General features: G+C 39.2%; 1 protein-coding gene across 1 annotated transcript in view; it reads right to left on the bottom strand.

Moving 5' to 3' along the window:
- The window catches only part of KCNH5 (potassium voltage-gated channel subfamily H member 5), a 264,962-nt gene extending 246,096 nt beyond the window's left edge, over positions 1 to 18,866 (bottom strand). Inside the window, exon 1 of the mRNA XM_012777657.2 lies at positions 18,487 to 18,866. Within this exon, the coding sequence (XP_012633111.1) occupies positions 18,487 to 18,559 (73 nt within the window). The 5' untranslated portion in view covers positions 18,560 to 18,866. The remainder of the gene's footprint in view (positions 1 to 18,486) is intronic.
- Positions 18,867 to 26,659: the final 7,793 nt, after the last annotated feature.

The raw sequence follows: 26,659 nt of genomic DNA, 5'->3' as shown, positions 1-26,659 counted from the left end.
ATTGCAAATTCAAACTCTAGTTTCTAGGAGAAATCGTGTCTCTTTTTCGCTCTGGAAGGAAAAGTAAGAAGACTGGGAATGAAGGGGAAGTCCTAAAGCAACTCACTGCAGAGAGGCCTAATTCCTCCCGTTAGCTCGGAAGCAGAGTTGTTGAGCGAAAAGAACACAGACGTTAGAATCAAAAGTGGGTAGTTGAGACTTTGCCTTTCTTCAACCCCATTTTTCAAAATATCTACTTGATTTTAACCAATAACATAGCATGTGGACAATTCAGGTATTTTACACAAGAGTATTTGCTCACATATTCAGTTAGACCTAACAACTAAGAGAGTTCCTCAAAACCAACTTAAAGTTTTAAAAAAAAGTAGTCTAGGAAATATGCGTTCAGTTCATCCTTATGCTTCATGTTTAAGTCCAGCAATTTAGACTATCCAAGAGTGAAGTAATTGGACTGTGTGCTCACCATCCCTTACCTCAAGGCCTTAACAATTACATGTTAGCAATATTCACTCTGGGTTTATGATAGACAAACATAAGGACCGCTTCTAGCATCTCTGAATGTTTTACAAAACCATAGTTGAGTACATTAGCCATAGTCCTAGGCCCTTCATATAAAAAGTCATCAACTGGTAAATGTTCATAACAATCAAAATACCACAAAAAGCCTTGTCCCCAGATATTCTCCCAGCCCTTGGATCCCTTCCCAACACCATCAAGAGAGTTACTGTGAAAAACCTGAGCAGTTTTAATTAGGTTACTGGTTTCCTCATACACAAACTGGTGACAATGATTACCCACTACCCTGGGTAGTTATGGAGATTAAATAGAGCAGTGGCAGCACAGTCTTTATAAACTATTAGAGTAAAAAGTCTTTAAAAACTACTGTTGTCTGCTGAGCGCAGTGGCTCACGCCTGTAATCCTAGCACTCTGGGAGGCTGAGGCGGGTGGATCGCCCAAGGTCAGGAGTTCGAAACCAGCCTGAGCAAGAGCGAGACCCCGTATCTACTAACAGTAGAAAGACATTAATTGGTCAACTAAAAATATAAAGAAAAAATCAGCTGGGCATGGTGGCGCATGCCTGTAGTCCCAGCTACTCAGGAGGCTGAGGCAGGAGGATCACTTGAGCCCAGGAGTTTGAGGTTGCTGTGAGTTAGGCTGACGCCACAGTACTCTAACCTGGACAACAGAGTGAGACTCTGACTCAAAAAAAAAAAAAAAAAAAAAACCACTACTGTTGTTTATCATGTACAAGATTTTTTTTTACATCTGTGTCATATATGCAAAGAGAGCTTGCAATGTGTGTGAAGGGGTATGTGTGCATATGCAAAGAAACTAGAAAGATAACTTTGAAATGTTGATCCTGCAAACCAAAACCTATAAAATTATCACTGCGAGCTAAACTACAAAATAAAATATTGAAAAAGTGAGAAATAAGGAAGGGACAGAATTTTTTTTTTAAAAAAACTTAAGGCTAAATTAGAAATTGCTGAACATTAAATAAACTATTTGGGGCCTTTTTTGGAAATTTTCCTATTTCTTATATGACTGTTCCATTTCCCTGTAGTCATAAAAATTCTTGTTTCAACAAATTAAAAATATGATACTAATAAATATTAAGAACAGGATAGCAAATTAATTAAAACTGCTTCCCCAGAAAATTTTAATTTTCTTTAGCTTTAAAACATAGTGGGGAAAAGCAATATTACTACAGAGGAATAACTTCTCTGCAAAGCAGATGAGTTGCAAAGTTAGAAAATGAGACAGTCCAGAAGTTTTGGAAGCATGAAGCCATTACTGAAATTGCCCAGAATTCTCAGTGACCATTATCATCCTTACCACGTAATCCTGACAGGGAAATCAGTTCTGGTTTGTCCTCACAGCTCTTAGAACACCTTGAGCCATGAATTCTGGAAAATTGAACTCTCCTTGGGATACAGACTGTTTCAGTCCTTTAAGATTCACAAACATTTCATCTCTAAATGGGTCAAATACACAATATGGCCCTGTCTGAGGTTCCTGAGAATCAGGGCTTATCCCCACCAGGAGGTAGGATTTTAGAAGCTATAATTCCACACATGAGCAGATTCTTGGATGGATCTCGACAAGGGGCTGAGGCTTGAAAACATCTCATTATAGTCTTTCAAGACCATCCAGTATCCTCTCAAGAGATAGGCACAAAATAAAACAAGCAGTTTTTCCTCAAGGATTAGGTGGTTACAAACTAATCAAGGACAGTTAATTCAAAATGGCCCCATAAGGGTTATCATCTGTGTTTCTCAATCTTGACTGCACATTTGCTTGGGACAGAGGTGGAGAAAGATTGCCGAGGGGCACAGGGGTTACTCATCTCAGCACCCACACCCCAAAGATCCTGTTTTAATTGGCCAGGCATCAGTATTTATTTTTAAATCTTCTCAGGTGGTTTTAATGTGCAGCCAGGGTGGAGAAACACTAATCTAGTGCAATAATTCCTAACTGCTGGCAGCTGCAATAGAATCTTGTCACGGATGTCAAAAATAGAGATTGCTAAACTCTAATGCAGATGCACTGAATTGACTCCCTCAGAGTAGAATACAAAAATACAGCCGTAGAGGTAAGTCTCCCGCTAGCCAAGTTTGGGACACTTTGATCTGGTGCCTTGCTACTCAAAGTACAGACCAGTGCCGCCTGGGAGTTTATTAGCAATACAGAATATGGAATCCACCCCAGACCTTCTGAATCAGAGCCTGCATTTTAACAAGAACCTCAAGTGATTCCCAAGTGCATGAAGGCACTCCCTCCACCCCCCCTTCAGCATCCTTTCCTTCCATTTATGGATGGAAAAGTAACCCAGGAAAGTTAAAGGACTTGTTGAATGTAGGGAAAGGGAACTGGTGGGAAGAAAAGACAGAAGCAGACCTCACTATCGAAGACTTTCTATTCTATCACACTATATTTCTGAACTGCTGTCAGTCCAGAAGCTTATGGGGTTTTGTTTTTTGGTTTTTTATTTTTTATTAGTTTTATAATAAGGAAGCATTTTCTCTTTGAAGAGCAATTTCTTCAGACAATAGGAAAATAATTAGATATAGGTTAGGACTGCCTCATATTAATCCCATTCCTAAAGGAGATCATACACAAACCCTGGGATCAATAATCCTTGCTGATAAAAATCTCTGGAAGAAGAGAGGTTATATCAGTCAATAAAGACAATATAAAAGCATCAGGATATGTCTTCCCTTTCTACAGCAATTCTGAGGAAAATATTTTTTTTCTGAGCTGCTCCAATGTGATTAGACTGGTTTTGTTTTTGGGGTATTTTTGTTTTATCTTGTTTTGTTTTTATGAAAACCGTACTCTTCTGGGATCCAGAAATTCCACAGACATTAACAATGGTGGTGGGGAGCAGAAGAAAATAGGGGAGGAATAGGTCAAAGGGTACAAATTTGCAGTTATGTAGGATGAGTAAGTCTAGAGATCTAATGTGCAACATGAGGACTATAGCTAATAATGTGTATTATATATTGAAAAGTTGCTGAGAGATTTTAGCTCTTATCACATAAAAAAAGTTATTATTGGAAGTAGATGTATAGGTTTATTCACTTGACTATAGTAATCATTTTACTATGTGTATGTATAGATATATATCAAAACACCATGTTGCATACCTTAAATATACACAGTATCTTTTTTAAAAAAGACATAGAAAAAAACAATGGTAAAATCTTTTTGTGGAGTAAGCCTCTCTCTCTCTCACCTTTTTTATGCAAATTACCCTAGAAGATTTTCAGAGAACTAGCAGAAGTTTTCAGATATTTTAAGAAGTGATAAGACACATAAACGAATTCTAGAGTACTAAGGAAGACAGAAGACATGGGGTGGAAGTGAGAAGGGAAAAGACTTCACAAAAAGAAAAAAACACTTTCACTAATTGATAGTTTTGCCAAGGTCTAGGGCAGCCTCTGAGGAAAGTCAACTGGATTTTCCCTCTGATTGTACTCATTTAGTTCTAACTTAGGGGAAGCACACAACCCAAAAACCATGGTCGTCATCCTGAAAGCCCTCAAACCCTGGGACAGAGCTCCCCTACCAGAGAGGCAAAGTGCAGGCAGAAACCCAGAAACCAACTGCTCTTCCAGAGCACCAGGGCCTCAGTGAGGAAGGATCAGAGTGCAGGTGGCCACAGCTCCAAGCATTATTACCCTCCACATTTCTCTGATTCAAAGAGCTAAAGAACACATATTCCAAAAATCAATGACCAAAAGGAGAGATTTAAAGCTTAAAAGTAATCCAGTAAAATCCATGAAGCAATTACTAACTTTTCCTAAAAGAGATTGGTTGGAGAGGCTTTTTCAATGATGCCGATCAATTCAATGATTGTCAAATATTTGTTAGAAAGTTTGGTTTAAGATTTTGGTGTTAATTTGATCAGGTCCCATTTATTTATTTTTGTTGCTGCTATGATTGCCTTTGGGGTCTTCTTCATAAATTCTTTGCCTAGGACAACGTCTAGAAGAGTATTTCCAACGTTTTCCTCTAGGATTCTAATAGTTTCACATCTAATGTTCAAGTCTGTTACCCAGCGTGAGTTGATTTTTATGAGAGGTGAAAGGTGTGGGTCCTGTTTTAGTCTTCTGCATGTGGCTGTCCAGTTTTCCCAGCACCATTTATTGAATAAGGATTCTTTACCCTAGTGAGTGTTTTTGTCTGCTTTGTTGAAGATTAGTTGGCTATATGAGGATTGTTTTATATCTGGGTTCTCTGTTCTGTCCACTGGTCAATGTCCCTGTTCTTGTGCCAGTCTTTAGCTGTTTTAATTACTATAGCCTTGTAGTATAGTTTGAAATCTGGTAAATTGATACCTCCTATTTTATTTTTATTGCCTAGGATTGATTTTGCTATACGGGGTCTTCTCTGGTTCCATAAGAAGTGTAAAATTATTTTTTCTATATCTGTGAAAAGTGATGTGTCAAGAGAACAAACAGACAACCCACAGAATGGGAGAAAATTTTTGCAAGCTACACATCCAATAAAGGGCCGATAACTAGAATCTATTTAGAACTCAGGAAAATCAGAAAGAAAAAAATCAAACAGCCTTATCAAAAAGTGGGCAAAGGACATGAACAGAAATTTTTCAAAAGAAGACAGAATAAAGGCCAATAAACATATGAAAAAATGCTCAACATTTCTAATCATCAGGGAAATGCAAATCAAAACCGCAATGAGATATCACTTATCTCCAGTAAGAATGGTCTTTATCAAAAAGTCCCCAAATAATAAATGTTGGCATGGATGCGGAGAGATAGGAACACTCCTACACTGCTGGTGGGACTGCAAACTGGTTCAGCTTCTGTGGAAAACAATATGGAGATACCTTAAAGTGATACAAGTAGATCTACCATTGGATCCAGCAATTCCACTACTGGGCATCTACCCAAAAGACCAAATGACACTCTACAAATGGGACACCTGCACTCGAATGTTTATAGCAGCACAGTTCACAATAGCAAAGGTGTGGAAACAACCCAGGTGCCCATCAATACATGAATGGATTAATAAAATGTGGTATATGTATACCATGGAGTACTATTCAGCTTTAAGAAACAATGGTGATATAGCACCTCTTGTATATTCCTGGATACAGATGTAACCCATTCTACTAAGTGATGTATCTCAAGAATGGAAAAACAAGCATCACATGTACTCACCAGCAAATTGATATTAACGTATCAACACTTAAGTGGACATATAGAAATAACATTTATTGGGTGTCAGGCGGGTGGGAGGGGGGGCATGGGCAATATACATAACCTTAACATTTGTACCCCCATAATATGCTGAAATAAAAAAAAATTAAAAAAAGATTTTGGTGTTATTCAAAAGTTTACTTTGTTTCTCATTAGAATCAGTCTCTTATTAAAATCTGAAGCTACACATTTCTAATCCACAAGAACAGCCAGACTGTCCAAGCTAATTGCCTGGCCTGTGACAACTCTTTTCTGAACTCCATGAGTAGAACACAGAAATCACACCTGTACACAGTTAGACTAAGCTAAGCTCCCTTTGGCTGCATTCTTCTTCTCTTCAAGAAAAGGAAAAAGTGAGATAGATGACAAAGTGATGTGGCAGGTGGTCTTTAGAGCTTCACTGCAAACATAGCCCTCTTCCAGCTTTCCCCATCTCAAGGAAATCTTCCCTACCTCCACCTACACCTAGATGCTGAGCCAAAACCCTGGGAGTCATCCTTAACACCTCCTCATTCATGCCATCAATTCACGACTACATCCTAATAATTCTACCAACCCAACATGTCAGATGCACCCATTTCTCTCCACCCCCACTGCTACCAGCCCAGGCCAAGCCACTACCATGTCTTGTCTGGACTATTACACAGTATTCTGTCTGATTTCTCACTCCTCTCTACAACCCTTAAACAAATAACCATTAAAGATCAGATTTGGCCAGGTGCGGTGGGTCACGCCTGTAATCCTAGCATTATGGGAGGCCAAAGCAGGTGGATCATTTGAGCTCAGGAGTTCGAGACCAGCCTGAGCAAAAGTGAGACCCTGTCTCTACCAAAAATAGACAAAATTAGCCGGGCATGGTGGCACATGCCTGTAGTTCCAGCTACTCAGAAGGCTGAGGCTAAAGGATCACTTGAGCTCACGAGTTTGAGGTTGCTGTGAGCTAGGCTGACACCACTGCACTCTAGCCCGAGCAACAGAGTAAGACTCTGTCTCAAATAAATGAATGAATGAATGAATGAATGAATGAATGAATGAATGAATGCCAGATTTGTCCATGGCACTAAGAACATAATGCAAAATCCTTCCCCTGAATAGTCAGGCCCCTGTTGTCTCTCCACCCTTGTTTCCCATCATACTCTTGTGCTCACTGCAATTCAGCTTCACTGTCTTTATGCTTCACAAACTTAGCCATTCATTTTCCTAAAATAGGCTTTCTCCCACTTATTTGTCTTGTTACCTCTCACTTTAGGTATCAATTTACCCCGCTTCCTTAGAAAGGCCTTGCCTGACACTATCTCCCAATCGAAATCAGTCCTGTTACACAAGATCACAGCAGCCTCCCCTTATCCTGCAAAATGCTTACCAAAATTGTAATTACATATTGGATGTGAGTTGGTTGAATGCCTGTCTCCCCTACCAGACTCTAAGTTCCATGAGGTCAGGGACCATGTCTGTTCCTCACTGTATACCCACAAGTATTTGAGTGACCAAATCAAATATAAAAAACTCCAATTCCTATTTAAAGTCATACGCTTAATAAATAATTATAAAACAATGCTCAGATGTTGTCAAGAATGTAGATAAGGACCAGGCTATATATATTTCTTCAAGGAACCAACAATACTGTAAAATATATATATATATATATATATATATATATTACATATATATAGGTGTTCCCAAGCAGATTTCCCTGCACTTCGAATGGCATCTGAAAAATTGTGAATTTAAATCACAGAGTCTATATTACTTTTTAAACTTGTCTTCTGGGTGAGTGATATCTATAGATATATTTAAGTTTCACAGAACAGTAAGAGCAGAACAATCCCTGAAGCATATATAACACATTTTATTTGGGTTAAATAAAATCTTGGTACAGATGGCTAAACAAAAGCATAAATAATTTATATGTCATGCCCACATTCACAATGTTGATTTGTGGTATGTGCATTTCTCAATTCTATGTCAATAATAGAAAATAAGGCTGGTCTCTTTCATGTCCTGGCAAAACACACGTTTATCCTAAAGCAATCCTCTATAGCAATATAGCAAGTGTGTAGACACATACACCTTTGTACCTTCCACAATGACACTAATTATTATATAATAATATTGGCAATATTAAGCAGACCATGACTGTAGGAGTTTGAAATATGCAAAAAAAATCTGTTAATTTATTCAAACTTGTTCAGCTGTCATCAAAGATAAAAATATGCCTCCTCTTTCCATCTCCTTCAAGATCAAAGTTACATTTTTAAATTTCTGTGTTTCTTTGATGGCATTAACTTCATCATTTTTCCATCTACCAAAGTGGTTCAGATACTTTAACATGTATTTCTGAAATTTACAGAAAATATTTCTCCACCAAAAATAAAGTTCAACAATTCAAAGTTTCTACTTTTAATGGTGTTTTGTTCATGAGAAAATGGGTTTCTAAGAAGTGAACTGGCAAGAATCATTAGAAGCAAAATATAACTGCAATAATGCTCTCTTTGATTTATAGACTCATAATACAACAGAAAATTTTCACCCAGATGTAATGACAATTTTATTACAATGAAATTTTTTAAAATACCTGAAGCCATTACATTAATCATATATTCTTGGGGAATAAAAGCTAAATCAGTTGAGATGTGTTTATCATGGGGGAAAAAAAGTATTACATAGTTAATGTTCAAGCATCATTTTAAATCCTGCAAATAAAAACTTTTGCAAAAGAACTGCATCTTTTCTGGAGGGATTACATATTTTCTTTGAAGTTAATCTTCTAAGGTAATTAAACACTAATGGCAAGATAACTAATGAAAAATTTCAATTAAAAGACTGGCCTAACTTGCACATGTGGTAGAAAAACAGAAAGGAAGCTTTTATGAATGCATTGACAATCTAATTAATTTTCTAAAGTTTTGCTCTATTATTTTTTATTTCTACTATCTAAGCAACAGGAGCTAATTGTTCAAGGAAACATACAGATCTAAAAATTCAATTCATTTCTCTCTTTTGGCCAGATTTCACTGGGCATGTTACACAAAGAAGCTGACATCTCTGCTTTATTCTTTGACATCTCCAAGAACTGCAAGATACTAAGTTAAACAGAACTGATGCTTCTTTTGCTCTAAATAGTAGGGTTTTTATTTGGGGGCAAGAGGGTTGGACAAAGGGTGGGTTTTGGTTTTTTCCTCCAAATAAGTAAGCACCTGGTAAAGTGAGTCCAAATGCTTTTACGCTCAGATCTATCAGTTTGTGAGTTAGGAAATTCTCAACTACTTAAATACTTTGCTTTCTTCAGGTTTGAGAGAGAAAAAAGAAAATCTCCCCTCCCTTACCTTATCTAAAGAAAATATGAAAATGTGAGCATTTATTACGCTCTCACTATCATGAAGCACAATGTGAGATCCACTACATTTGTGGCTCCCTTGAATCTTTCCAGCAACCCTGCAAGATAGTGTCATCTTCCTGGAGAGCTTCAGCATGTCTCCAGGGGTAAGGGCTAGACAGGACTCTGTGTCCTCAAGAACTCAATGCTTTGCTTTCCCCACCCTACCACTGTGCCTCAGACAGCAACTGAGAGCCACTGCTCTCCAACCCTAGGAAACGCCCCACAGAGTTCCAGAAAGACTACCAGTTATCCTGATGACAATTGCTCTAGTAAAGACAGAGCTTGCCTTAGGAATAAATGAGGGAAACATACCACACGTTTCATTCCTCACTCTTGCAGGACTTTTGTTTCTGAGCTCAGTTAACGAGGCAACTCTTGTCTTTCAACCTGTCATTCTTTCTTTGGTCCATCATAGTTATGTATTATTAATACATAATTATTAATTGTTACATATTAATTATTAATACATCTGCTGCATATGACATCAGTATGGTCACATCCATGCCTTGAAATGAGTCAGTATAGTGCACAGGCATGAATTCACTTACTCTGCACACAGCACTTACAGGAGGTAAACAAGAAATAGCTTGTTTCTTTCCCTTAAGGATTGATAATCTGATTGGGTAGTAAGACTAATGTTATACTGAGTGAGAAATCACAGATGACCCTGACATTTCTAGATGAAAATAATAAAAATACCTTTAACAGAAATAGGGAAATACCAAAAGAAAAAAGGTCAATGTGTTTGAAGCTGAAAGCAAATAAATTCAATTCTGGCCACACTGAGTTTTAGATGACTTGTGAGAAGTATGAAAAGAGAGAAATTCTATATGCCATTGGAGCACAGAGAAGATAAAGTTTCAATCATGACAGAGGACAAGCTTGCCCTGAAAGGCAGAATGAAGATGTAAGAAGGAAAGTTGAAGGTAGAACCTGTGACTATTTATTCTTTAGCAGAGAAAGGGAAGGGGATGGGTGGGAAGGGGAGAAGGAAGGAAAGGGGAGAGCAGAGGGGAAAAAAGGGAACCCAGTAAAAAGGGCAGGAGAACACGTAATGTCACAAATGCTAAAAGATGAACTGGCAAAGACGGTAGGGAAGTATAGTTTAAAATCCCACAAAGCCAGAAAAATATGGACAAAGGCCTGAGGATTTACAAGAAGGTTGTAATTTTCTAGGAAGTTTCAACATTATGGAGTAGACAGAAATCAGTTGAAAAGAAGTGCAGAAGGAAATAGTGACTAAGAATTAAAGGCAACTACAGATGGTGCATTCAAAGATTTAAACAACTAAATGATAATAATAACAATACTGATATGATGTTTATTATGTGCCTGAACACTGTTCTCTGCACCTTGTACATAATGATCTCACTTAATCCTCACTCTAACCCCATAGGGTACTACTGTTATTTGTACTTTATAGATTTCAAAAACTAGGTAAAAGTAAGCTAAGTCAGTCACAGAGCTAGTAAGCATCAGAGCCAGGCTCCAATGCAGGCCCCCAGAGCCTAACCAATACGCACACTGCCACTTACAGAAAAATAGGAGAAATATTACTTTTGTCACTGTGTTCATTATGCTTCCCCAGTGCTAGACCAGTGCCTAGCACATAGTAGGCACTCAATTAAATTTGTTGCATTAATGAATACCTAACTAGAAAGGGCAAAGAGGTCAAGCAGAAGGGTAGGGGTTGTTTTTAGGGGGCTTTATTCTGACACTATTTAAACTCCATTGTAGAATTTCTCTATTGTTCCAAGGCTATAAATATACAAAAATAAACTCATTTGTGCTTTAATTTGCCCCACATAAAAAAAAGAAAAGATGCCAACAGACCAAAAAAGGCTTAAAGAAAAAAACAGGACAAAGGTTAACTTTTCCCCTCAGGCCAAGTCAGTTTTTCAATTCTTAGCTAAATCTGACAATCTGAGGCTGGCCCTGTAGTCTCTAAAAACTAAAACCCATTTTTCCTCTTATGCTGGATACTGCACAGGACTGTAAGCTGCCCCCCTCCCAAAGGTAAACTCACTCAGAAGACACTTAAGCTGGTAAGGATCAATTCCCAGGGATAAAACTCACCATCAATAACCCCTAACTGCAAAATTGTCGAAAATAATAATAATAATTTAATTACAATCTACAGATTTGTAAACTGTTCTTTCTTGTATAAAATAGTCCAGCTTTTTAACCTTTGGAGATTCAAACAAAAATGGTAGAAAATATTTCAGCTGTACGTCAAGTTAGAAGAAGAGATGAGGGTAGGATCCGATCCATGTTCCCCTCTCATGCTTCCGTACCATCTGACTCACCCTTTACAGTGTGGTTTCTATTTTCAGATATATGCAGTGATTAACTAAATATTTTAAACTGTGTAATTACTTATATAATCTCACTTAATAGATTTAATCAGCATTGTTTTCGGAAAAAAGCAATTATGGACTTGGTTACTTTCAGAGACAAAAATCAAAAAGCATTTATTCAACTAGTACTTGAAACTATGTGCTCTGCACAGTGGTGGATACACAAGTATTTGTAAGGTATGACTGGCAACCTCAAGGAGTTTAGTTCGTATATCAAAATTTATGACTTCCCAATTATACATCATTACATCCAGAAACTATTATGATTGTGCACCTAAGCTCAGATCTCAAATCTCTTGAAGCCTACATGACTTTATACTTAATAGTTGTATAATATTTCTCTAATGGGACAAGTTCCAAAGACAGAAAGAAACCTATTTTCAATAAAATTTCAAATGGTTTTCCAACCACTCTTTCTTTCTAAATTATTTTACTCATTAACTTCCCTATCTTTTTTATATGAAAATAATATATCACAAAACTATCTAAAATGCATACAAATATGTGTTTTTATTAGGTAACAGTGTCCACACATATCCAAATAATAAAATAATTTATGTGAAAATAATTACCACTGCCTCCATTTGATCAAATGTCTTTTAAGACTTAGCCTTTCCAATATTAACTTATATAATATATTCTATAAGATAAGAATATTTAAATGATTTTTTAATTGTTCTCAAATTATACAAAGGATCCATGCCATGTACTATTAAGCTAGAATATTTAGTGGAACATGTTGAGGATTTTTTTTAATTCTATTCTGCCATTGGTAAAAGAACATACTTAATAAATGTCCATTTCTTAGAGCACATCAATACTTTTTGTCCTCAATTTCTACAACAATAATTGTAATTTGTTTTAGATTGTCACTATTATTCATGCTTATTTGATGTTATGACATACCTCATTTATTTATAAAAGTAGTCTATAGCATATTTTAATTTTTCATCTTAAAATTAATTTTGTGTGGGACATTTCAAAGCATGTCTCACTATATGGTTTCTAACCCTACCAAAAAGAAAAATAAATCCCTAAAATCAAGATTCAGACTTGCTGACTGACAGGAAATAAAAACCTCTTAAAATAGGTATATCCTCAATCATATGTCCTTTGAAGTATAATAATTTGGAGAACTTTGAAGATAATTTGTCTTAGCTTTGTATTTTATTTTTAAAAGTTAACATCAAAATACTAGAATCACATAGTACCCTAGGGAAGTAACTATAAATCTGTGAACTCTTTCAATAAAATTAAATCACTGTTATGAACTAATTCTACTTCACCAATTTAATATAAGTTGTTGAAATAGGAAATATATATTCATCTTCCCAGTGTGATGCCATTATGAACGTGGCATTTTTCTGCAAAATCATATGCTGTGTAATTGCCACAACACTGAAACTATAGGTTACAATAAAATTGTATCTGTTAAAATAAATACCCTATTAGTCTAAAACGTATTTGAATTTATTTCTTTACAGAAACTATATTTTAATATCATTCATGTTCTCATAAAGTTTTGATCACTGTTGACTAAAATAAATTGTAATAATTAAAATAATAAAAACATTTCTTCACTTAACTTTCCTGTCTTATATTTTAGATATTTTTTCCCCAAGAGCAACAACAAACTACACTGACCCCCAATCAAATTTGGGGGCGGGGTGGGGGAAGAAACAGAAAAAGAAAGAAAGACTAACTACTTGGTTCACCTGTGATAGAACCTATAGTGACCTCTTGTGGTAAATACTAACTACAGAACTTTGGTGAACAATACAACCTTTTCCTAGGCTACACTCTGGAGAACATGGAGGTATTGTTCCTCTAAGCTGTTATTCACAAGGAAAGTAAAAAATAAGCATCAACTCAGCTAAAGGGCTTCTTCAGGAAATCTACACAATCACCATCATATAAAATAATCATAACTACTCCCATCTATTTAAAATTAGTGTTTTTATATGGTTCTTTTAGTAGGTAAGTTAAAAGATGGCTAGGTAGATGGATTTCTTACATATCCTACTTCTGGAATCAAGCAAAAGATAGACAAAGAGGGAAATTTCTAGGGAAGACAATTTTGCTTCAGATAGCTAGGTCACAAGCACTTTCTTTATTCAGCCATCTCTTGTTGAAAAATCCAAAATTATTTTTGTGCTGTAACTGCTATTTGTAAAAATCGAGATCTTAAACCTATAGGAGAGGAAATAGAGAACTAGTGAATGAGCAGCCCTCTAGTCAGCAATGTGCTGGGTTTGTTATATGAGGCACTGTAGACTCTAAAGCAAGAGACAATCCTGTGGCTTATTTATAAATATCACTTAGGAAGTGGTATGATTTCAATCTCTTCTATATTTTAAATATTAAAGTGGTATATTTTAAGACCTGAGTAAACCAATGCTTCAAAAACACTATGTGGTTTTATCAATATTTCCTGAATAGCATCTTTGGTGTTAAATAAAACCTTTCAAGAAAAAAATGTCAACAACTTTATAACAATAACAAAAAAAAAAGGCCATTTGTTTTCCACTATTTCTTTGAAATGGGATCATATTTAAAAGTTATTATTCCTTTTCTGTTTCATTTTTAGATCACTAGTTCTCTATTTCCTCTCCTATAGGTTTCTTTTAAGATCTCAATTTTTACAAATACCAGATACAGCACAAAAATAATTTTGGATTTTTCAACAAGAGATGGCTGAGTAAAGAAAGTGCTTGTGACCTAGCTATCTGAAGCAAAATGGAAAATTGAGGATCTTGAACTTATCCCTCTTGAAAGGTAAGTGGTTTATAAAATACTACCTTCTCTGTTTTCTTCTTTCCTGAATCCCTTTTTTCTCCAAAGAGAAAAACACTTCTAGATTTCCACAAAACTAAAAGCACACTTCCAATTTTTCATAGTGCATAAAATATGAAATCATAATTTCTAAGAAGACATTAACTTGTAGCTATAATTTTTTCAAAATAATAACCTAGCTTACTATCACCCAAACCAATCACTTCTATTTCTTAAGGAATTGAAAACAATATATAAACAAACCATGCTGCCCAAAGACAGAATCAGATTGAAGGTCTTTGAATTTTTTGTCTTTAGAATTTAAAATTCCCCCTAAAAGTCCTAAAAACAGTTGCTTTCTTTCAAGTACTTAACCTCTACCCACAAGTTTACTGCTCCTTACAGTCCAATTTATATTGATAATAGCTTCCATAAGTAATTGAAATTTAAATAAAGGAACACATCCTAATAATGTTCTAAACACAAATCTAGTCAGTAAACCCTTGGGGCAGGGGTCTCCTAGGAGACATAGCTCAGATGTAATAACACTACAAAAACCTTCCCATCTTAACAACTTATTTTGATCCTACCAGCCAAAAATTTACCTAAACATTTCTATTGCATTTATACTGTTGATCTTTACATCTTGGAGTAATAATGTGCTTTCTATATTTATTAGAATCACATGCTAAGAATTACTGTAATTCCTTTTGTCTAAAAATGATCTTCTTCTCTTTTATCCTAAAACTAAAAAGAGGAATTCCCTACTTCTTTTGAGATTTAACTATAAAATGTGTGGGTATCCATCCTACTCAATGGCCTTCATTATTTTATTTTATAGACTTTGAATCACCAGTAACAACTTGCAATGTTTTCCCATAACAGACTGAGTCACTTACATAAAGAAAATAAAAATCCAAGGTGTAAAGTAACAGCAAATAGGCTACAGTCACTACTCTGGGGCACAGAATGTGGCACTGTTATTCTGGGAAACTGCACCTGAGAAGTTTGGAACTTTATTAGGAAATCTTCAGGTTTAGAAGCTCTACTCAAATATGCCACACTTCTTGCTCTTTTGTTCCACATCATGAAAAAAAATGTTCTGATGGATTTGTAACTGGCTGAGATTTCAGTTCATTAGCGATGTCCATGGACAAATAAATGTCTCATGTTTTCTCTTTGTGCCTGTTCCCTTTCATGTCTAGTATGTGTGTGTGTGTCTGTGTGTGTGGTGTACATGTGTGTGTATCTGTTTGTGTTTCTGGGGTTTTGATATGGTTGTTTTCGTTTTTTTTACATCTCTCTTTTGCTCTTTGTGTGAGAAAGAGAGTTCGCCTCCTCCGTGTTGGTGGTGTGGATATACACACACTTTATAGCCAAATCTCAAAAGAGGCAAAGTAAGGGATTCATCTTTTTAGATGGGAAATGCCTGACCATCTAAGTGTTTACCTGTGTAGCTCTCTATGAGTATTTCTATTAATATTCTGTCTGACTCTTACTTTAAGATCTAATCTTTTCATAAGAAGAAAATGATGTTGCATTAGAAAGAGAAGATTTTCTTGGGGTAGAGGTAAACAGACAATCCCAGCCTCTGTTCCTTCAGTTCTTAAGTAGATTGGGAGTGCTGGATTCTTTTCTATCTTGTCCTACTAAAGGTCTGCCAGTACTTCACTTGCAGTGTTGTTAAGTTAATGAAATCTTCGATGGAACAAACCTGATCCATCTGTGAGAATCCTGAAGGAAATTTTCTCTGTTAGTCTCAATTAACAATTTCTCAGGATAAATTTTTCTATTTTTATGCCAAATCATATAGAAATGACAATTGTGGGATACTCCTGCATGAAAGAGTGGACCAATTTATTACTGTAATTCTGAATTTCTGAGGTTCTTCCTGCAAAAGAGTTACTGAAACATTTCAGTCTTTATTACATACACATATGCATATACTTACTTCGATATCTAACATATTTCAAAACAAAGCTCGGGGGCTTTAAGTAGTGGTATTCCAAGTTGGCCATAGGCAATTAGAAGTGGCATTTAAAAATGCCAAAACATAAATTTTCATTTGCACTTGGTATTATCCACAGGAAGAGACATTAAACTAATAAAACAATTATGAACATGCAGTGTAAAAACGATTAAATATTCATTAATTTGGATGGTAGATGTCAAAGGAGGCAACAGAAACAGACATGTCCAAGCCACATAAGGTAAATCTTTGTTTCACAGTGTATCTAAATCTAAAATCTTCTAAAGATTTTAGATTTTTTAATATCTAAAAATATTCTAAAAACTGGCTCATAGTTACAGTCTGTATAAGAAGTTTCAACCAAAGATGCCAAATTAGTAAACTTTAGTCAAGGAATTCTCATATTGTTTCTCTTCACCAAGCACAGCATAGGAGAAAATGCGAGTTTTTTTTTTTAAGGCCTTCTCTGAAAAGTCCTCTCCCAGACCAAATTGCGTGGAGTTGAAATAACCCAAGAGGATGAAAAAGCTGAAATAAGAATCCTATACCTTAAACAGCTGATTCCAATAACCCTTAAATTTCCCCAAACTCTTTGTTTTAACAGCAATAGCCCCTTGTATTCTAAGTCTATTACAATATTAATAAAAGGTAATGTATAAATATAGAAACTGCCTACCATTACGAATTCTTATTATCATAAACATCAAGAAAACATATGAAATCACACTGGAATAACTAAAAATATTATAGATATTAAATAGAATACTAAGCCAGACCCTATTAGCTATTTGATGAACCAAAATATAACACTGCTGCTTTAGACTTGTGTAATATCAGCGGCCAAAGTGGAAAAAATAAAGCCAAAAACCTCAAATTAAAACTAAACACCAAGTCATAGATTCAGGAAAAATACTTTCAGACACTTAAATACATTTAGCCCCCATTTCAGAGGAAATATTTGCAAGCCTAGTTTTAGAGGACATCTTAATTTAAGAATCAGTATAATCTAATCTACCAACTCAGGGAAAGCATCATTGTATTTATTTATCCTTTGAATGTCTCTGTCTTGCCCACTAGGCAGGGAGCTTCTTAAGAACAAGGGAAGTGTTTTAATCATTTTTGTTATTGAAAGGGCCCACAAAGTGTCTGCGGTATAAGACACCCAAATAAATACTGTTTCAATAAATCGATGAATAAACAATGCATTATGGAACTGCATAGAGTATTTCCATTGTTTTTGTCCGGGCTCTACTGTACTCCATATGCAGAAATATCTTTCTCATAATTCTTCAAGAAAGAGATCTCAAAATAAAATAATAGGCCTCTGAAAGAAAAACTTTAAAGGGTACTCAACATATCTTGCTTATTAAGTTTAAAATTACATAAAAGAATTAAAAACTAGAAGATTTTCAGTAAAATGCAAAGTTTACGAGGTCTTAAAATGTGAACTATATAGCATTCCCATCCAGAATATCTTGTAGGAAATGAATGCATAAATGGATAGTATTTTAAAGACACTTTAAGGCAAGAAAAGTAGCAAGGTAGAATGGCATTTTTAAAATTCTTTCTCCACTTGCATTGAAAGCACAGAAGCTACTGCTTCATTTCTACATCTGTCGAGGTTAAGTCAAATGAAATATATCACACAGATCAATGCACACTGAAAACATTAAAAAAAAAAGAAACTTTAAACTCAAATTTGACCATAATAATTGCTTTGCCATTTTTCAAGTACTCTTTTTTAGGTTCAATTCCAACTACTCTCCCCAGCACAAGGCACTTTTCCACGGGGCCCATTAGGGCCAAAAGCCTTTCCAGAGACTTAAATCTTTTCAAGTGGCCACTTTCTCAGCCATTCCCAACTTGAGGGAAACCCACTGAGATTAACTCTAAGAATCTGGTCAGTCCGTGAAGCCTATTTGGGGGAAAAAAAAATGAGGGAGAAGGATAGACAAGAAAGATATCCCTCATCAAAGCGAAACTCAACTCTATTCTCAGGATGTACCTACACCCTCCCCATCCCTTTTCCTTCCTCGCGTTCTGGCTCTGGACAGGTGGGAGGGGTGAGTATGTCTCCTAGGAAGGGGATGCAACTAACTTTCCTCCACCCCCTCATTCCCACCCCCCCACCCCAAACCAGGTCCAAGTGGTAACTGAAGCCACCAGGTAAGACTGCTTGCATCCCCCTCCCCCCGCCTTTGGGAGAGGGATGGGATGGGGAGGATGGGGGCGCGCGTGGGCGGGATGGAGGTGGGGGTGTTCTGAACTGCAACTCTCCTTACCACTGGAGCGCCTGACGATGTTCTCCAAAAATGTGTTCTGCGGTGCCACCAGCCCTCTCTTGCCCCCCGGCATCCTGGGTCTAGAGAGCGGCGGCCAGGATCCGCGGCGGGGGAGGGGGGGATGCAGGAAGAGAAGGTGGAGGAAGAGGAGGAAAAGGTGGAGGAGAAGACTGAGCCGAAAGAAGAGGGGGCGCGGCGGCGGCGGCGGGGTCCCCTGACTGTGTCTCCAGCCCGACCCGGATGAGCAGCTCTGGGGAGGAGGACCAGGCAGTTCATGGTAGTAGCGCTCCCCCGGCCGCCGCTGCCCAGACTGTGGCTGTGCAGCACACGGGGCTCGGGAACTGCAGGCTCCGCGGGGCACAGTGCGCCTGCGCCGCCCCCGCTGTCGCTGTCCCGCCGGTGCAGATGCCGAGGCTGCTGCTGAGGCTGCTACCGCGGCGGCGGTGGCTGGGGCGCGGGCTCAGCATTTCTCCCCTGCCCCGCGCCCCGGGCCCGAGGCAGCGGGAGAGGGAACTGCAGCCCCCTCTCTCCCAGTCCGCTTTGGCTCAGACGGAGACACTTCCCTGCGCCGTCCGCTGCGGGTCTCCGCGCCCGCCCTCTCGCGCAGCTGGCTCACAGCTGCCCAGCGCAGCCCAACTTCTGCGGGGCTGTGCGCGCGGCGGCCGCTCCTCTCTCCCCGGAGATCGCGGCCGGCGCTCGCTGTCCAATCCGGGCCATGGACTGGGTGCCAGAGAGGGTAAGTGGGCAGTCGGAGGGCTCACGTCTCAGCTTCTCCCGCCCGCGACCCGCGCACGGGTGGCTCGCGCGGACGCGGCTCCTGCTCCGGCCGCGGCTGAGAGCCGAGTAGGGACTGACTGACTGGGGGGCGCGCGAGGACGCAGAGCAGCCACCTGACGCTGCGACCGCCCCCCTCCGGGCTTGGGCGCCTGAAGCCTGCACACTGGCGGTTTCGGTGCCCGCCCTGCCCCACACGCGGAGCCAGATAGAGTCGGGGCGCAGGGGGCGCCCGGAATGGCCCCTGCGACCCTGGCTGGCTTGGCACGCGGGGGCGCGTGCGGCCGCACAGGGGAGCTTCCCCGAGGGCTGCGGGGCGCGGGAGGCGAGCAGAGAGCCCGGCCACCGCCGCAAAGTTGCGGGAAAGGTTGCACTTGACGCGAAGAGTAGAGGAAGAAAGTGAATAATTCACGCCGGGAGAGTGCGGTGGGGAAACGGCGAAGGCGGTGGGGCGGAGCTGCGCGCGGCTGGGCGGGGCGGGAGCCGCTCTGACAGCCCCGCTGTGCGTTCCGAACGAGGGACAGGTGCGGGATCGCTAGCAACAGCCCCAAAGCCGCAATCTGTCACGGAGAAGGGAAAATGACATAAGTGCCACAAAAGAGGAGAGAAATGGAAAGAAAAGGGGAGCCCACACGCCACGCCGCGGCACCTTCTTGTATCTAAGGCAGTGGTTCTCAAAGTGGCCGGGACTGGCTGCATCAGCATCACCTAAGCACTTGTTAAAAATGCGAATTATTGGGCTCTACCCCAGAGCTAGTGAACCAGGAACTCTGGGGATGTGGTCTAACCATCTGTTTTAACAGGCCCTCCAGGTAAATATGATCCTTAACTTTGAGAAGCACAGATATAAAGTTTCGGGGGGGGTCCACCTGGGCCTGTCCAGGAAGGACGACTGTATACACAGGGGCAAGGAATAGGGCACAAAAAATGCGCTGAGGCAGGGTCAGTGGTCGGTGGCGGGACGACGTCTTCATTGGTGAAGGCGAAAGACAGTTGGCTGGGTGCGTCCCTTTTTGCTGGGTCAGAATATGCTGGAGGCGAGGTAATTGCGTTAGAAATGATCCAGATTGTCAGAAGCAGGGGAGATCTCCAAGATTTGGCCAGAGTAAACATCTTCTCATGCCCGCCCTCTAGGCAGGTGTCTGACTTTGTTCCCAATCTCCTAGATTACCAATCACCGAACTCGAAGTAGGATTTCTCTCACTCCACAGCACTCGGATAAGGGCCGTTGCCCGTGGCCGAGAAACAGTTAAATGCACAACTAGGATCCAGGCTTTATTTCGGGGTCATTCTTTACTTCTCCTCTCTAAAATTTCCACCCACTCGCCCAGAGCCTGGGCGGCTGAGCAGACCCAGAAGGTTGTCACGAGGCAAAGAGTGGTTTGTTCTGCAAAAATTCTTTCTACAAAAAAAATTAAAAAAAAAAAATCAAGACACTCCGAAGAAGAACACCATCGGAAACATTGCTGTTAATGTCAGCAGTTAACCCCTACAGTTAAAATACCTCTTAAATACATTGGAGTGTCTTTATTTAAATAACAAGAGATTCAGGTGTGTAGTGAGCTTGCCACAGCGAATCAGGGATATGGCCAGGTTACAGTAGCCCCCCCCCCCAATTGGTAGTGTGTGTCAATCGGAGGGGAACTGAAACTGCCACCATCACCCCAGCCTTAAACACACAATTGAATTTTCCTGCCTCTAATGAGTCTTCTGTAACCTGTGTTCAAATGATCCGAGACCAATCAACACTCATTGGTCGGGGTGGTGAAGAGGCAGGCTTATTTTTTTAAATGTATGTATAATTCACGGATTGCTATTCTAGACTTCTAGCATGATAATTCCATCATCATCATTAACAAAGACTATTTCAAACCTATATGTTCTTTTGCACATCATCAGCTGCCCATATTTTGCCTCTGGGTATTGATTTAAAATCTCAGCATCCCAGCATTTCCCATCGAGTATAAATATCCCTGTTCCTAATCATTCCACTGTGGGTGTATTAGCTCACACTTCCCAAAGAGGAAACTCTTTTGGACTCCATGAAGACACAGTCACACAATTGCTGATAGAACTTCCTCATTTGTTTCCATCTGCAGATTTAATTAAAATGACATTTATCTTCTCTTCTTTGTTCTTAATAACTGTATAGCATTATAACGTTTGCATTATTTTAATGACTATAAAAAATGGGTAGTTATAAAGTGTCAAGTCATTAGGTTACACATTTTTCTTAATCTTCTAGTTTAAATTTTCATTCTCTAGATGAAGAAACAGAGACACAGAGAGATGAAATGCCTTGTTCAATATGACACAGTGCTTTAGAGCACTCTGCATTAAGGCTAGAATCAGGTCTTCTAACCCTAGACAAGCTGCTTGTAAATAGTAGAAAATAACCTGATTTGGGGTTAGTGTGGTAACAACCAGCAACATCCAGCAGTCTCTATTGCCGTCACTGATTCTGCAGTGAGAGAGAGAAGAGAAACCCCTGGCAACAATTCGCAAGAGCTTCCAATCAAAATACAGTCAAGGAAAATAGATCAGCAGCACCGTATGGACGGACTGGCCCTAAGGAATGTGCTGGCAGATTGCAGCAAGGTGCCAATACAGCATTTTAAAAGTGTTTTGCAAACAGGGTCCATATGTTGTAATCAAATCACAGGATTTAACAGGTGAGGAAAACAGGAATTTAAGTTTCAGTGTCACACAAAGGGCTTCTTTTTGTTTGTTTTATTGCAAAAATTCCCTTTTAAAGCAGAACCATTTACCCTTTTCTTCTGTCCCTTGAGGTGTTGTAATTACAAAGGCCTTGTCTGTGAGGAGCAAGAGTTCCAATCCCCAGAAGTGTTCACTGACTCCAAAGTCCCAGCAGAATGAAAGCTAGCCGAACTGCAGATGTGTTCCAGTTTAACAGAAACCAATATAAAAAGGAAGGCTTAGAAAATTTATATATTAGGAAGTGATGGTTTGTAACTACTACTGGTTCCTTGAAAGAGTCTATTATCAAACATCCCTCGTTTGAAGATTTTAAAATATAGTTTATTTGACAATAGCTGTAATTATAATACTAGTATATGTAAATTTCAGAAATGCATTGAAAATAGATCTGGTTTGACTTAATATTTGATCCCTTATGTGCAAATGGCCCAACCACTACTCTCTCGCGGGGAATGATTTTTCTCCCCATACCTGCTTTCTATTTATGTGCTAACCCCAGTATAGTTCCACATGCAATTGCAAAGGCTGAATGGGTGACTCTCATAGAGGAATGGAAAGGAAGGACAAAAGAAGGAGCCAGAAGTCACCCTCCATACTGGCCTCCACGGTTGGTCTCATTAGCAGCGCATCAGTCCATTCCATTTCCTCCTCCCTAAGCCTTACTCTGTGACTTCCCTCAAAGCGCTATCTCAGCTCTAGCATGCAATGTGCAAACATTACCTGATTCCTTTCTATGCGCAAAGCCTCCCTCTTAGACTTATAGCTCCCATTTTTGCCCCCTTTACTCTCCCCACACACAGGATCTAAGCTGAGAGAAAGCAGACTACAGAGGCAATGTAGTGTAGAGGTTCAGTGCTTGGACTCTGGACTCAGAGTGCCTGGAATTTAATCTTGCCTCTGCCACTTACTAGGCATATGACCGAGGGCAAGTTATTTAACCTCAATTTCCCCTTCTGTGAAAAGGGGATACAAGTTACCTATTTAATATCGCTGTTGTGAGGATTAAATAAGTTCCTATTTGAAAGCAATTAGAATAATAACTGACACGTAATAAGCACATGTAAGTGAAAGTAAACCCATAAGCCTTTTCCTCCCCTACTACTTTTCATTTACAGTGATAGCTACAAATATTCACCAATATCCACTTGACTTTTCTTCCTCCTTGAAATGAGTGTAGCTGTGCAGCTAGTACTAATCAATAAAATACAAATGGAGGTAATGAATGTCATTTCTGGGTAAGCACAGGAGAACCAAGACTCAGTTTCCCATATTCCTATGGAATTCCTATGGAATGCCAAGAAAAACAAGGAGAACAGCTGCCCAGAAGCATTACCTACACCTGCAGTAGACATTATTTAAGCAGGAAATAAATTTTTGCTGTGTTAAGACACTGACATTCCAACACTCTTTGTTATTGTACCATAATCTAGTCTAGTCTGTCTTGGCTGATACAGGTTATTAACTTGCTTGAGGAACAGCTGATTAAGGGAACAATAATTCTCTATCCTGACTGCACATTAGAATTGCCTGGAGAATTTATAAAAATCCCAAAGCTAGGCCACAGCCCAAACCAAGAAAATCAGAATTCCTGAGAATGAGTTGCAGACATCGGTATATTTTTAAAGTTCCCCCAGTGATTCCAGTGTACATCAAGATCAAGAACCACAGACCTAGAGCAATGCTGCCTCTATGGGAATCCTTGTGGTTTAAATATTGTATCAAGATCCTCAGCTCCCATGGATGAGACCCTTGGTTAGACCTACCCACAAAGACTCAACCCTGATATATCCAACTGTGAGTTTCTCCATACTTGTAGCTGCTCAGCATCTCAGGAGAGAATCATAAAACCTCCATGAGCAGTGCATAAATTCAAGGCCTCCAAACTCAACTTGACCCTCTCAATGCAGCCCAATCCTTCTGTACATCCCTAATCAGCTGTGTCTTCACTCTCTGCTGTGGCTTTCTCAAAGCTTCTTCTCTCTTTTCACACCTCGGTTGTCACCCTCTCACCCCCCAGTCTCAGAAGATGACTCACAGAGAATGGGTCATGCTGTCAATTCCTAGACTTCCTGCCTTTGCTCTCTCTACTGTTTCTTGTTTCTTCTAAACAAATAAAAAGCAGTGTCCCTCACCATCCCTCCTGCACTGCTCTGGGTCCTTGTCACTTGTGCCTCTGGAGAGACCTCACCTTACTGACTTTCTCCTCATTCCTCTCTCTTCAACATTTAATGTGCTTTTAAAATGCTGTCTTAACTTGCTGTTTCCCTCAGGTGTTGTCTGTCTCTATCCCTTTGTGATCATTCTTTTCAGAAGATTGATCTTTAGAGATCATCCACTTCCTTGCCTCCTGTTCACTCCTTAACCCCCCAGAGATTGGCCTCCATCCCACCACTTCCCTGAAATTGCCTCCACAGAGCTCATAGTGAGGCAATTTCATTCTTAATTTTACTTTACCTGCCTGTGACACTTGACCCTGGTACCACTCCTTCTTGAAATAGTCCCCTACTTTCACGGACTGGTTTTCAATACTGGTTTGTGACATCAGTATTTTACTTAACCTCTCTGTGCCTGAGTCTCCTTATCTGTTAAAAATAATAATAATAATAATAATAATAATAATGCCTACCTCATATGGTTTATATAAAAATTAAATGAGAGCGTATAGGTGGAAAATCTTGTATTCACATTTCTGAAACAGAAAACTCTGATGTCCTAAAGTGTTTTTATTTCATACATTTGTCACAAACTCATTTGTCAGAAAAACCTGACATGAACTGGCAGGAGGCTATTTGTACTCTTTCTTTAACCCATTTGCTGTGAATATTGATGTGTTTTGCTGCATAGATATTAATGTCTTTGATAACAGGGATTGCTGTCCCTAACCCTAGTAGGGGAGATACAAATACAGAGAAATATATACATTTCTGAGTTCCCAAATTCAAATTTCACACATAGATCTCCTTTCTGCAACTTTAGACACCCCTACCTACATGCTGACTGGCTCTTTCCATGTGGCAATTCCACAGGGATCCCTAACTCAACATATTCAAAACAAATGCCTCATCCTGCAGCCTACCCACACCTCCTCCCTCTCCAGTGTTTCCTCTCCCAGGACCCAGCTCTATCCACCCAGTTATCCAAATCTATAACTTCAGTGCATCTCTACCCCCACCCCCACATCCAATCCTGCTCATTCAACCTCCCAAATCTCTCTTAAGGGATCCAGAGCTCACTCTCTACTTTGGCTCTGCTCAAGGTTGGACCCCATCACCTTTCACTTAGATTTCCATGACATCCTTCTATCTGGTCTCCCTGCTACCCCTGTGTTTTCCAGCCCCAGCTCCAAGCTCCACCCCAATTCATCCTTGGCCTGCACTGTAACTAAGCAATCCTCCTGACATTCCCAGCTTAAACACTTGTAAGTTACTCTTTGCCCTCAGGTGAAAGTGCAACTCCTTCACCTTTTTTAGGCTTTTTTTTTTATATATCTTTCCTTACCTGCCTCTTGCTTATCTATCCAGCTCAATTCTCATCATTCTCTAGTCTAACTCTGCATCCCTATACTTCCTGTTCCCTATGCTTCTCTTTATTCCTTGTTCTTACCTCACCCTCTCTTTCTTCCTACATTAATGTCTTGTATCAACAGCCACGTTTCTTCAGATCCTAAATTAGATGTCATTCCCTCCAGTCCTTCTTTGATTCTCCATGACTTGATAAACAGCCCTTCCTGTGTCTTCCTCTAGTGCTTCCTCTATTACAACATTTGTCTCATTGTTGTTAAGAAAAATAATAATAATAAGATAACAAATATAATTGAAACCTTATGTATCTCCTTACCAGAACTACCACTAGGCATCTTCATGAGAATTATGACTTCTGGGCAGTCATAGGACCAAATCAGAGCACACCCCTGATTAGATGATATAGTGGCCTAGATTTCAGCTTCTGTTTGACCCCTTGATGGGTGTCCCTGGTAGAAAGAAAGAGGAAGGCTTTCTAGGTGAAAGAACTAGAAACAACAGAAAAGCATAATTATAGGAAAGCTTGTGAAATGTGACAAAAAGTAAATAATTTGGACTTAAAGAAAAATGGGCGATAGAACTGGAAGCATGCTTAGGGGCTCATCAGTACAACTTAAGGAGTTTGGGTGTTATGCTGTAGGCAATGAAAGATATATTTTGAGTAAGGAAATAGTATGGTATTTTAGGAGAAGAAATCTGTATGTGATTGGTGTACAAAACACGTTGGGGAGAAAAATAGTCCAGAACTGGAAAAACTAGATGAGAGAACCCTACACTTGACAAGTTGATATTCTGAAATATTAAATGCTTCCCCAATCCCCATATTTACTGTTAGCCTTTTACTGTCATTGTATCACTGTTCCTCACCACAGCTCACCTCTTCCTTGCTGTGAATTCCAAAAGTCAAGGCATTAGAAAAAGAGAAATGCAATAAGAAATGTGTTATAATAAAGGCTATATGCACTCTTACCAGGTGTTAGTCATTGTTCTAAGTACTTTACATGAATCTTCTCATTTAATCGCATTTAATTTTAATAGAGTAAAATTGAACTTAATTCAATTCAGTAAATATTTATTATGCATCTATGTAACAGCTGTCATAGTCAGTGCTTAAATTATCCCCCACTGAACCAAAAATGAAACTGAGGCACAGAGAAGTT

The sequence above is a fragment of the Microcebus murinus genome, chromosome 6, assembly GCF_040939455.1.
Source record: "Microcebus murinus isolate Inina chromosome 6, M.murinus_Inina_mat1.0, whole genome shotgun sequence".
NCBI classification, from domain to species: Eukaryota; Metazoa; Chordata; class Mammalia; order Primates; family Cheirogaleidae; genus Microcebus; species Microcebus murinus.
This window is presented reverse-complemented; position numbering and strand designations above follow the sequence as displayed.